The 13,757-nt window shown below is 30.9% G+C and overlaps 1 protein-coding gene across 6 annotated transcripts in view; it reads left to right on the top strand.

The window, feature by feature from the left end:
• LOC111035673 (golgin subfamily A member 4) overlaps nt 1–13,757 on the top strand; it is a 48,766-nt gene extending 35,009 nt beyond the window's left edge. For 4 of the 6 annotated variants that reach the window (XM_022317375.1, XM_022317373.1, XM_022317374.1 and 1 more), the window contains 15 exons: nt 513–575; nt 3,637–3,696; nt 3,907–4,050; nt 5,151–5,414; nt 5,666–5,776; nt 7,273–7,886; nt 7,962–8,844; nt 8,905–9,003; nt 10,102–10,281; nt 10,342–10,434; nt 10,629–10,761; nt 10,857–10,879; nt 10,972–11,247; nt 12,430–12,564; nt 13,434–13,757. In XM_022317375.1, coding sequence (XP_022173067.1) covers nt 513–575; nt 3,637–3,696; nt 3,907–4,050; nt 5,151–5,414; nt 5,666–5,776; nt 7,273–7,886; nt 7,962–8,844; nt 8,905–9,003; nt 10,102–10,281; nt 10,342–10,434; nt 10,629–10,761; nt 10,857–10,879; nt 10,972–11,247; nt 12,430–12,564; nt 13,434–13,604 — 3,249 coding nt within the window. In that variant the 3' untranslated portion in view covers nt 13,605–13,757. The remainder of the gene's footprint in view (nt 1–512; nt 576–3,636; nt 3,697–3,906; nt 4,051–5,150; nt 5,415–5,665; nt 5,777–7,272; nt 7,887–7,961; nt 8,845–8,904; nt 9,004–10,101; nt 10,282–10,341; nt 10,435–10,628; nt 10,762–10,856; nt 10,880–10,971; nt 11,248–12,429; nt 12,565–13,433) is intronic. The other 2 variants (XM_022317378.1, XM_022317376.1) reach the window with 2 other exon arrangements.

Here is a 13,757-nt window from a genome sequence, read left to right as displayed (position 1 = left end):
TTTTGATTACAAATTATGAAACGATAAACGGTACATTAAACAGGCTGACATGCAGCCATGCAGGTGGGTTGATCGACCGCGGTAAACAGGTGTCGAAATTAATTAGTTGGTCCAATTTGACCGTGCGCCGGGTGCCAAATATATAGGTATACTAGAATATTGAGGTGGAGGTAAAACGTGATCCGGTCGGAGGTGAAAGTGTATTTGTATGAGTGTGCCGCTCGCAACGACTGGTTTGAAGCACCCACGACTTCACGAATGATCCAAGGCACCATTTTGGCGGGATCACGATCTGCGTGTGCAAAAAAATAATACATTGATGATGATGAAAAAATAATAAAGTAAATCACTGAAGACTGCAGAGAGAAAATGAAAGTGAACTATATTAAAAATTGAAGCGATTAGAACGTTATTTTTAAAAAAACTTATTATACGACGACGATTATTTAGTGTTGTTATTATTTTTTATTTATATCGTTAATCGTTATCACTGTTATCTTTCTTTTTTTCAGATCAAAAAGCTAAACGAAGGTTCCCAACAGTCCAGTTTTAAAAAAAAAGGATCAGCCCATATGGTAAGACGAATTAAATTTTTCACTTTCAACAGCAATTGTTACGTAACCGTTGAAAGTTAATGATTATGCTTATGAAAAGTAACCTTCTAATTCATAACAATATAGGTATATTATGTTTTTATAGATCATTATTTTTTTTATTAATATAATAATATAAAATAACGCACACTGCAGATAATAGGTATTATAATCAAGTCCACAGCATTTTCAATACATCTAATAACAATAAAATAAAATAGCCTCTAATGACATAATATTATACTTATCTAATACATGTCATAGTTGACGAACATTTTAAATCATGTTTAAGCTAATCCCTATTACCTAGTATCGTTTAATGTATATGACTTATCACAACGTGATATACTGATATGTATGAAAGTCGTAGTTACGAATTTAGACCGAAGACTTGTACCTTAAACGCCTTAAACCTAACCTAACATAAAGTAAAGTAAACCATAATCGACACGAAAACCACATTATTATTGCGTATTTGCGTTGTTAAATACGAGCGGGAGAAGACGTTGAAATGTCACAGTCGAATGTCGCCCATCGATTTCTGCGAACGTTTATATGGTTACGGCCGATATATTATTATTATTATTATTATTATTATCATTATGCACGTGCATTGTGCATACGTGCATCATAAAAATATATTATGTTAAACACGCGTAACGGATGTTTTACTATTATTATAAAAAATTTATTTCGAAAACAATATTATGCTTTCTCCCCGTCTCCGTAATAAAGCTGTGGCCTGCGAGTGTGAGTGTGCGGTGCCGCCAATATTAAAATATGAATGATCGCAATAATAATGGCGAAAAACAATATGATGAGAGACATTAATAACATAATATTGGTGTGCCTTTAATGTGTGCACGACTGTTGTATGAAAGATGAATATTCGTGATGCCCGACCAAAACGATATTCGTAATCATATCATTATTTTTGATATTGTTTTTAACCCGAGTGTACTTATACCGTAATGATGGGTTTGTAATGTTGTACGGGACTTTTCAATACCCGTTCTCGATGTCTGTTCTTCAACAAAAATAAACCTTTCTAATAAAATTATAAAACATTGTAGGTATTTTAATTTTCACTTCCTCGTGCATAATAATGCGAATATAATAATTTTACTCGAGTAAATTATAATTAATGTAACATTGTTATTTTTTATGATTACAAAATTAATTGTACATTTTAAAGTAAATAACATACTATATAATATTATGAGCTGTTTTTAACAAATAATGTTATAATTTAAAACTATTTGCGCGCTTTCCATTATGTACAGTATCAAAATTAAACATTTTATTTTTATTTTAATACCTACCTAGGCATTTAATTTTATATTAAATATATATTTGTTCAAAGTAGTTTGTATTCCATTTATATGTTGTTTAGTAATACTTTTATCAAAACGAAATATGTTACATGAGAGGCGTTTAATACTTTTAATACACTTATATTTCCAGTATATTAAATCGGAAAATGAAATGTTGACGTTTCAGAATATTGCATTAAAGAATTAAATTATATATTCGTGACAACGTGTAATTGGATTTAATTTTATGTTCCATATTTTTACATTAAAATATGACTGTAATTATGAAGTAAAAATATTAATATACAAAACTAAAATAAATAATAGTAATTAAAATCACATGTACCTATTTTAATTAATTTAATGAAAAGATGAAATTGTTGTTATTTTATAAATCTCATGTTAGATTTTATTAAATATTGATTGAATATGTTTATCATATAAACGGTAACACTATGTGAAATAATTTGGATGTATAAATTGAATAAATCTTTGATTTAAGAACTACTTTCCATTATAAAATAACACTTTTTTAAATAGTTTCATTTTATCAATACTTTATAAATATCCACATTGAATACAAAAATTTTCAACGATTTGTTATGCAAATATAGGTATTAATAGATTAATTGTTCACCTTATAAATTGTGTAGTACAACTCACTGATTATATTTAGTTTAAACAATTCTAATCAAAAAAATATATCTGTACAAATTAACGATTATGACTAGGTGTATTAAACTTAAAAAAATATTTACTTAACATACAAGGTATTCAAATAAAATATAAATACTTTATTAATTAATATAATTCGATTTAAGTTGGTACATACAAATAATTGTTTGATTTTTTAAACAAGTATTCAATTATGTATATTCTATAAATTGTTATTTAATAATTGTAAATTCAACAATATTAATTCATTATGAAACAAATGGAAAGGAAAATGAAGCAATTATAAATGTGATTTTGTTTCAAACTATTTTTCATTGACTTATGATTACGTAATATACCTATATTAGGAGAGGAATTCAACTAATTTATAATTGTTGTTGTAGTGACTTAAGATTTTTACATTCGTTTAACTGTCTAAGTTATAATACCTAATTATTAATTACATACCTGCAATTAAATAATTCCTTCCAATATTAAAAACAAGTAAAATTAAACTTTCCAAAACCATTAGTGCTCAGACGTATTTTCTCATTTTCGAATCATATAAAAAAACTAATAAATAACATTATGAGTAGAAGTATACTTTTTTTTATTTAAAATAATACTTATAAGTTTATGATCATGTAATTATAATACAAATGATTCATTGTCTTAAACTTTATATTGGTATTTACGAACAATTAGTGGGTACTTAACAATAATTATAATAAAAATAATAGACCAATCTATTATAATACAAATTAACAAAACCTTAACCAGAAATATTTGTTTATTCCAGTAATTTTTTTATTTTATCTAATATATTAATACCTAAACATGGTTGGACAAGTACTACTTATATTAATGAAATCATTGTTTACGGACACAATTTGATAAAAGTTTTAAGTATTCGCATACTAACGAGCCATATATCGTTAATAAAATTCAAAATCCATTGAAATTGATAGTGTTAAGTATGAATAATTCTTCTGATTGAACCAATCATTTTACCTTATGAAAAAAACACTATGAGTATTAATATTAAATAAACTTTTTTTTTTTGAATCAAAACTTAGAACGACGCCTCTTCAGAAACTGGCTCACCAAAACTTACTGACCGAATCACTAGCATTAAGGTAATTTGCAATTTCTTCGAACCTGTAATTATTATTAGAAATCACGTATATACTTTGTAAAACTGTATTTATAATTTTAAACTCACGAAAGCTTCAACTATTTCACACCAGAGTCTGTACAGAATAAATAATTGTACATATATTTGTTTAGTGCACTCCTGGTATGCTGTTTTTTTATTATGTCATAAAAATTATAATTAATTTATATAGGTACAAAAAATATTAACAAATTCGTCAAAAGCGACCGTTCAAGATGTTCTGGACGTACGGAAAAAATCTGTCGAAGGCAATAACCGCGTGGGAGGAAACACGGCCAATTCGATAATTTCAGACAATGAAAATCAATTACCACAGGTAGGTCCATTAGAAGAATTAAAGATTTTTTTTAACTATGCATGAAACAATTGTTTTAGATCTATTTGTTTACAATACGCGTATTATATTACATGCTGTATGAGATATATATATATATACTAGCTGACCCGGCAAACAATGTTTTGCCATATAAATTATTTCTTGGTAATTTGTAGTGTAGAAAAAAATAACCAACTTATTGTAAGTGTATATAGGTAGATCAATTACCCAGCGTTGCCGGAAACAAATTCGTGACAAATGAAATAAAGCCATGTATTACCATTTACCTTCTTAAATACATAATTATCGATAAGACATAAGGTTAGGATACTAAACTTAAAAAAAACTAAGTTTTTTGAAAAGTAATTTTTATTATTTTGGAAAAATACTACATAACTACCGATTAACCAATATTTCTTTATAAACTATATTATTAGTTTTTTCACCAGGGGCATAAATGTATAAGTTTTTTTCTGAGCTTTAAAATAAATACCGCGAACCTCACCCACCCAGTCTACGTAACTGGTCATTATTTATGATAATTGATAACTCCTTTGTTTTTAAAGTTAGAGAATCTATCAAAAGCCATAAAGCTTCTCTGCAATGAGCTCTTCAATTAAAAAAAAAAATCATAAGGATCGGTTCAGTAGTTTCCGAGAACATATCACTCAAAGGTTTTCATTTTCACATTTATATATTAGATGCTAGCCAATTACTAGTAGGCAAATGTGATAATGTAATAAAAAAATAATGTATTACGTGCACACTATATCTCATTACTTTACAAGAAAAAGAGAGAACAGTATAACAAAAAATAAATCTTGAGGCTTATATAATTCACACTAATATCTCAAAAACTACATTTCGAGAAAGTTGTCTCAGAGCTTAGAAATTTTACATTAATCTTAGGCTGTATTTTCAGTTATGCTCAATATTTATGTAAATAATGAAATAAGATATTTAAATATGACATCTATGCTAACTAAATGAAAGAAAACTGTAACTCCTAAATGAAAATTTAAAAAAAACCACAAATATTTTAATTACTTTTAATGCTCAGGTAAATATAGAAAAGTTTCTTATGAGAGTTTTACTTACAGATGGTAGACTTGGAAACTATGTTTTCATTACTCTCAGAGAAACATTCAGAATTACTGCGTGCATACAATTGCATGCAAGTGCAACAACTCAAAGACTCGACGTTGCGTAAAGACAAACGAGAAATCCAACGGTTGTCAAATATAAATTCTGACCTTTTAATTGAAGTGAATAAATTGCAAGCGCAACTTAAAGAAACATCAGAACACAACGAACTACTCGAGTTCAGGCTTTTGGAGTTGGAAGATATCGAAACAACGACCAAAGTAAGATTAAAAAAATAATTAAAATCGTATTTGATGTTAAAAAAAGTACACATTTAAATAGTGTATTTTTTATGTCGTTCTTTATTATTTGATTGCTATTTAACCATCAAATCATAATGTATGCATTTATGCATTCAAAATTTAACACGCTCTGTATACCAAATGGCTTTTTTTTTGTTATTGAATATGAAATTATCTCGTATGATTGCAAAACGTTTTCGCGCTTATTCAAACCCATTGTTTTTATATAGTTGAAAATTCAAAACCGTGAAACCACCGAAGATATGAGCGACTCCGGTGTTATGTCACTGGCCACCAGTGATGATTTTTGCAGTGACGGAGACCAACACGAAAACGAATTAGTAAGTAATCTATGAAAATTATCGCTGCGGGATCTATAACATTGTATGAATAACATGTCACATAATAAATTAGTCTTTGAGAAACAAGGTCGTGGTTTCGTATAGCTTAATAAAGAGTAATTTTAAAATGGGTGTTCTTCTATTGTATATTAAAACTATTTAAACATTTTTGGTTCAATTTTTTTTTTGTCCTTGTAATGACAAAATTATTTTTATCTTCGTGGTGAGAACAAGGAGTTAGCGTTAAAAATTCAACCAGGATTTGATTGTTGAACTGAGAACTAATAGATATCGTTTCCTGAAGTAGATATTATATACAACCTATCATTGTTTATTTTTTATTATTTAGTTGGTACTTCAATTGTTACAAAATATCAATTATGTTTAAAATAAATTTTATCTTAAGCACGTTCCTAAATTTAACCCAGTGGACAAAAATTAACATATTATTATAAAGGAAAATGATATATTGATTAATATAAAAAATATATACATATTCTAAATCAACAACCAAAACATATTATTTTGTAAATATTATATATATATTATATAGATACTTATGAAAATAATAATTACCAAATAAATTCACGATTTTTGTTATAATGGCTCACACGAAATAGTAGTGGGCAACAAAAATAATACTGCCATCTTCAGGGTAAAATTTGTATTCAACGCTGGTAACACTTTGTTTTTAATATTCTAAACAAAGGCAATATTCAAAATCACTCTCACGCGATTGTTATTCGTTTATTTGATTACCAATTTATATTATTCTAGCCATTATGTCATCGAAATCTACAGGTGTGCCGTTAATTCAACGAACCCTCTAGACTTTATTAGCATTACCTATTACCTACCACTCCTACAAAAAAAAATCACAATATTATAAATACCATATATTCATGTACGAGATAGAATGTTTTAAATACAATAAGGCCAGTACTCGAATGGCAACGCCTAAAGCGTACATTATAGCACTATGTGACAACCTTGTAATAGGAATTTTATACTTTGGACGAATCGTGATCTGATTTAAAATTTAGCACATAATATAATATCTCACAAAAATTAAATACACTTATTCGATAATAGTTGTCTACTTTTTAATGGCTTTCGATTCAGTAATCCACTCGTTGTCTGTAGGTCGTACTAGTAATAAAAATATACTTTACGGCACGGCATCCATAATGCATGGGCAAGGTTATTACAGGTTTCGATTTTTACCTCAGGGGATGCAACCGAGAGGGTTTGATGAGGAGAATTTTTGACATACCAAACAAACATTCCTGCGGTAACAGCCGTCACCGTGGAATGTAAAGGTTAACTATACTGTTATGATTTTTAATTTTGTGAAAACACGTGCACGAGCGAATGACTGACATTCGTATGTTACGTACAATGAATAAATATATATTGAACACAGTGGTATTTTATAACTACCGCATTATATACAACTTATTTTATACGTTTTACCTAACTATAGTATTGAATTTTAGGATGTAAGGCGGTGTGATAACATTAAACAACGACTGATGGAAATGTACAACAGCGTATGTTATTGCGTAGAAGATAGATCAACAATTAATCAAGTACTAGCTCTCATACGGAATTTCGAGTGCCGTTTAATAGACGTAAATCAAAATGATCGCCATAAGCAGGCGTATACAGACTGCCTTCAAGAAAGTGGTATTTTTGAAGAGGATATTTATTCGGAAGCTATATCAGAAGCGACTCAAACGGAAAGTCCTATTGAAAAAACCATAGGTATTCTTTCTACCGATTTAACCGAAGAACTTAGAAAATTATCTAGAATTCGTGAAAAAATCGAAGAACGCAAAGTGCCATTAGTTGATGATCGAGTTGCTAAAGAATTGTCGTTTTATAAAGAACACTGGCGAACTTTAGAAAGGAAAATCGAAGCTTATGAATGTGACGGAGACGATAGAGTGAAACTTTTAACGTCAACTATCGATAGAGAATCAAGACTGGCCAGTGAAATAAAACTTTTATATACCACTATAGACAAACTAAAAGAACAAAATCGATCTATTGAAGAAGAAAAATGTGAATTCGAAGAGGCGGAAAATGACACTAGACTTAGATTCCAGAAGTACGTTCATTTTTAAACAACTACAAATGTATTGTTTTGATTTATTTATGGTTTATTAATTTTTTTAATTTTTAGGTTGGAAAACAAATACATGACATTGGCTGAAAAAAAAAATACCTTACAGACAGAATTGAATGTCAAGGCACAAGAAATCGAAGCACTCCGCCAAGAGTTATCTGAAGTAAATGCAAAAAAATGCGAAGCCCGTAAGCACGCGGCCTCCATGGAAGCACTGATCAACAAATATGAGCAGAGAAATTTTGAACTTGAAGAATCCGAGATGGAAACAAAATGTAAATTACAAATTTTGGAAAATGCATGGCCGGCAATAGTGTTATGGAATATATGGCGTGTTGTATGTAAACATTATCGCAAATCCAAATCAACGTCGGCTATTGAGTACAAACAGTCTACAGAACTGGACATAGATTATTTAGAAAAACTGCGTATCATGACCAAAGAGCGAATGGAAATGGAAAAAAGGATCCATGACCTTGAGTTTAAAGAAAATGTGTATCAACAGACATTACAACAGGCTGATAACATTTTAGCTAACGTCGAGGAAGGTTACAAGCGGCAAATCGAAGAACTGAACTCAGAACTGGCTGAAAAACAAAAACAGTTAACAGATCGTGAGAACCGGATGCGGTTATCAGCTGATTCTAGAAATAGGGAACCAGAACTTTTAGACAGAATACATGGACTCGAAACGGAGATACGAGAACTTATGCACAAGCTTAAAGCTAAAGATGTGGAAAAGCAGTCTTGGGTCCGTCGTGAAACTCAACTTAGAAATGATATGGATCAGTTCGTCAATGAAGTTTGCCAAATCAAATCAGAAAATGCCGTACTCAAAAATCAATTAGATTGCGAGAAAATGAAATTTAAAGACCTACAGAAAGACATTAATTTCAAACAGTCGGTGTACGCTGAATTGGAGGAGAAATCCAACGCAGAAGTAAATATTTTGATATTTTTTACATTCAAAATAACTTTACACTACTTAAACCTTTTACAGGCAAAAAACTACCAATCTACCATACTAAAATTATCGAAACAAATTGATGAGTATGACGTCACAAACGGAGAACTCAAAGAAGAAGTCGAAACCCTTGAGGTAATTTTTAATTTCTCGCTATTATTATTATAAATGGGTACATATATTTTTATCTGGTTAAAAGCCATGGTAATTATGATATACATATATTGCTTACATAATTGTGATGGCAATACAAAGGAAATATTTAAAAAAATATTTTCTAGTCTCACTAAGATAAGACTCAATATAAGTATAAAATATAATACATATTATGTAGCGTCGTTCTTATGGGGTGGGAATGTCCGGAATGGATTGAGGTTCAAGTTCAAAAAATTGATCTAAGAAATTAATGTTAATTTCGTAGCATTAAAAATTCACTAAATTGAATGTTTCATAGATAAATATTAAGAAGGAATTTCATAGAAATAAAGTATCGATATGATTTAATACGTAGGTAATAAACTGATGAATCATAAGAAATTATAACTGTCATATTCAAGCGTATTATAATGGGGCAAATATGGTTTTTGATGCTCGGATTATAGTTCTAATTTAACTCTCGGATATATCAAGTATTGTAATGCCTATACCAGCCGCGATGACTTTTTTGGTGTAATTTAAAGACTACACTATAATTTCTGCATATATCGTAAGATGAATAATATTCATCTGAAATTGCTAATTTTGAATCAATTGATATAAATAATAAAAAAAGTAGGGCCTTATCTATATTTTAAAAGCACTTTTAAATATAAATGGATGTTAGACTTCGTAGTCTTTTTTACACCGGGCCTGTCAATCATTTTTTTTTGCCCCCAGTCTCGCAAATATCAAGGACAGCACAGACAACATGTGTATATAATATTTATTATGTTATTAACGTTTTTACGATACAAATATTTATATAATTATTTAAATCGAAATGAAATAACGCGTGGATACGATTATTAATAATATTTTATGAACAAATGATGTATGGACCTTTTAATACTGAACAAACCAAATACGTATACCTATTGAACGTATAATAGGTTTTGCGTTATTAGAAAATCGTTCATTTGTTTTCAACTTTATGGATGTGTCTTTCTGTTTAGACTTTTCAATTTCAAGATACTATATTTTAACTGAAAAGTTTGTTTCTAAGTCATTATTATTGATTGTTATATTTTCTTATAGGCACACGTAAAACTTTTACGAAATGCACTAGCTGAAGAAAAGGAAATCAAAGAAAACATAACTGTAGAGTTAAACCAAGAACTGTCACGTAAACAAGAAATTATTGATAGTTTAGAAAGGCACATGTCGTACAATGGATCGAAAAATGCTGCCGAGGAGCTGCAGTGTGAAAACTTAAAAGTATATATATTTTAACATTTTCTTTAATTTATCATTTAATTTAAATTATATTGTTATCAGACTAACAATGTTGGAAAATTAAACTTGGAGCAAATCGATGATAACGATGATCACACAACAACGCCACAACTATCGAACCTAACACAATTACAAGTAAATAATTTATTATAATAGTATGGTCGTCTGAATTAATACACCAGTTATAAAAATAGTACTATTCTTATAATATTGTCCTATTATGTTACAAAAAATAATATTTTTAAAACGAATAATAAATGGAAATAATAATTAAAATAGATTATTATAGCAAATTATGATAATGTTATATTTATGATGATGTTTTTCAGACGTGTGATGCCTGTTTTAAACATTTTGAACCAATTTTACAAAAAATTATGCACAATTTCAACGACGTTTGTCCAACGTTAGACTCAAATAGCAATTTAAACGTGTCGGAGGACTCTACTAAAACGTCCGATGGTAAACTATTTAGAATAAATAAATATTAAGGTCACTCTTGTATTGTTTACCGAGTGCACAATAACCGATAACCAACAATTGTTTATTTCTTTCAGATCGCCCAAAATCTGTGAAACCCGTAAGTATATGATTTTATACCCGGAGTTTGATACCTACTACTTAATTTTTTAAGAAATATGTGTGCTGAGTACCGACAATGGGTTTGTTTAGGTACAACACAAATGTCCGCTTAAGATAAAACAAACAGTTTGTCACCTAACCAAACAAGCAGCCATGTTGGAGGCCAAAAATTTCGAAAAAAACAAGATAATTATGATGCTGGCTGACGAACTGCTATATTTATCTGAGCACGACAAGTGGAGTAGGCGATTAGAGTTCACGAGAGGTCTCGATTCCGTTCCATCCACTCGATACGCTCCCGACTTTAATTGCACGACCGTAGAAAAATACTTGAACGGTGGCACCGAGTGCACTTCGGACGAAAAGGTTAGCTCGTTGTAAAATAAAAAATTTCATAACACCGTTCGATTCGTACAATAATAGTCTTAAGGCCATCTATATCACATGCGCATGTACTGCAGACGCTATTTCGTTCAAAACGATTGTAAAAATAATAAACAAACTGGTAATAATGTTTCCGCCGAGTCATCGATATTGCGTTCGAACGTTTTCGTGGTATCTATATAGTATTATTACGCCATGCGTCCAAAATTAAGTAATACAGCTAAACACTAGTAATATTTTCTACAGAAATGTTACAACTTACAATTGTTATTATATTTAAGTCCCGGGCCACCCGAAAAGAGCGCAGTCATTTTTAACGCACCCGTCAGTATATTACATCTCAGTCCTCAGAGAGCTCATGTGAGCGTTAGGTACTATTTTCGCGTCCCCCATACACATTTTTGCGGGTAAGTTACGTCACAGAAAAGAGCAAGAATTAATTGAACATCTTATTTGAAAAATTACCTTTTTGTGATAAACATTTACATGTTTAAGTAGGTAAACATTTTTAATTATAATAATATGATATAGGTAGGTAATAAGTAATAAGTAATAACAATAATATTTTCATGTAGGTACATAATAAGTAGAGATGAGCTTAAAAGAAAGTTTTTTGTAAATGTCAACCAAATACTTCTATCGTTTAAATAAATGTATTTCATGTATTTATGTCATTAATATAATATTAGACTGTTAAATTATTTTTATAAGTAAAGTATACCAGCCACAACTATAGTATACACCCTTTTCAGGAGACGTAACTTATTCACAAAAAGGTATATTATATGGCACGCATTTAAAATTTCCCTACCAAATGCAACAACAGTGACTTTAGATCATTAAATCAATATAGATAACTCGAGTCCAAAATCCCGCAGGAGTAAACAATCTGTGAAAACAATTTACCTGAACAAAATGCGTTATCTTGCTAGCTTCGTCTAATTTTCTATCGCGCTTACAAACGTTTGCCATTATCGTTCAAAACGTCGTTTGTTAACGTGTGGAGTAACTTCCTGGCGGAGTGGTGTACGATAGTTACCCCCCGAATATTACTGGAATCGTCCCTCTTCAAAAATGCGGAAACTCGTTTTTATAATAAAACATAAACTCCACGAAACGTCATTACTTCACGGCCAATTTGAAACAAAAACGATTATGTTTCAGAGCGACGACCGTAAATACATGTGCCTGATTGGACCGGAAAACCCTATCGGTCTGCACGTCGTCAGGCAGATCGGACCAGACGGCATCATTCTGGCGTGGAAATCGCCACAACCCAATCCGGCTGGCTCGTACGAGGTATGTCGATAGCATAACAATTCAGTGCTTGACTTATGGTGGAGAAGGGAAGGCAGGTGTATCGAGTGAACCCCAACTCATATTTCCGATATTTTAGCGTACCTCCTTTAGTACACTTCTTTTTTCGAGCGGAACGCACAGATAGGACGCTCTGCAATATTCTCGTCAGTCAACCGATGATCATCATCCGCTTCTTAGCTTAATTCAGAAATATCCTCCTTTTGGTTTATGTTAATTCGGGGAATCGGTCCAGTGTTCGGAAGGTTCACTTAAAAACTGAACTCGTTCACGTTCCCACTCGTTAATCGTTTAAGGAGCACGTTCGGTAAAAAACTAAAGTCTAATTGGATCGTTCATTTAATTATTTGTTTAAAAATCAATTATATAATAATCTACATAAATGAGACACCACACGATGTGCTATAACAATGTACACAATTTATGAAAAACAACACGATAAAAAAGTATCATTGGAATTATTTAAATTTTAAATCTATGTGTAAGGGAAAATATTAAGTACAATTTATAAGATAAAAAAAATGTTAAAGTAATTTAATTCGAACAGGCAGTAAAACGTTCAAGTTGTCTAAAAATATGAGTTTCGCTCGCACTCTATTTATAAAAAATGAGTGACGTCCGTGTGTCATTCACTAGATGTAAATGTGAACGCGATAAACGGGCGTTCTATTTCCGTAGACATCTGAATCCGACTAGTGAAGACATAATATTTTGATATTGAAGCAGTGCAATAACATTTTTTTATGTCATCCCCGCTCCCTCTTTTCGATCGCTGCGGGCCCCCAGTGATTTATTTTTAAGAAATATACCGTCGAAAAACAATAACGATGACGATTTGGTTTTGTTGAAAGCTGTGCCTGAACGGGAAATTAGCGCAGAGGATCCCGTGCACGGGACGTTCGACGACCGTGTTGTGTCCTGTCAACCTGCAGGAACCTCTCACTATCACGATGAGCGCGGTGAACGACGAAGACGGAACGGCGATGCCACCAATCACCATTCACCATCCCTTCGTCATATGAACCCCGTCAGCCGCCCGTCGTCGTTTCTCTAGTCTTCAGCATTACTGCAAAAAATCAATCAAAACCGTCCAGCTGTGTAACAAGTCACATTATTGTATATGTAATAACCGTCATAATAATATGTACACGACACATCGAGTTATGGTATATACC

This window comes from Myzus persicae, unplaced genomic scaffold (genome assembly GCF_001856785.1).
Source record: "Myzus persicae strain clone G006 unplaced genomic scaffold, MPER_G0061.0, whole genome shotgun sequence".
Taxonomy (NCBI): Eukaryota; Metazoa; Arthropoda; class Insecta; order Hemiptera; family Aphididae; genus Myzus; species Myzus persicae.
Note: the sequence above shows the minus strand (reverse complement) of the source record. Positions and strands in the feature narration are given on the sequence as shown.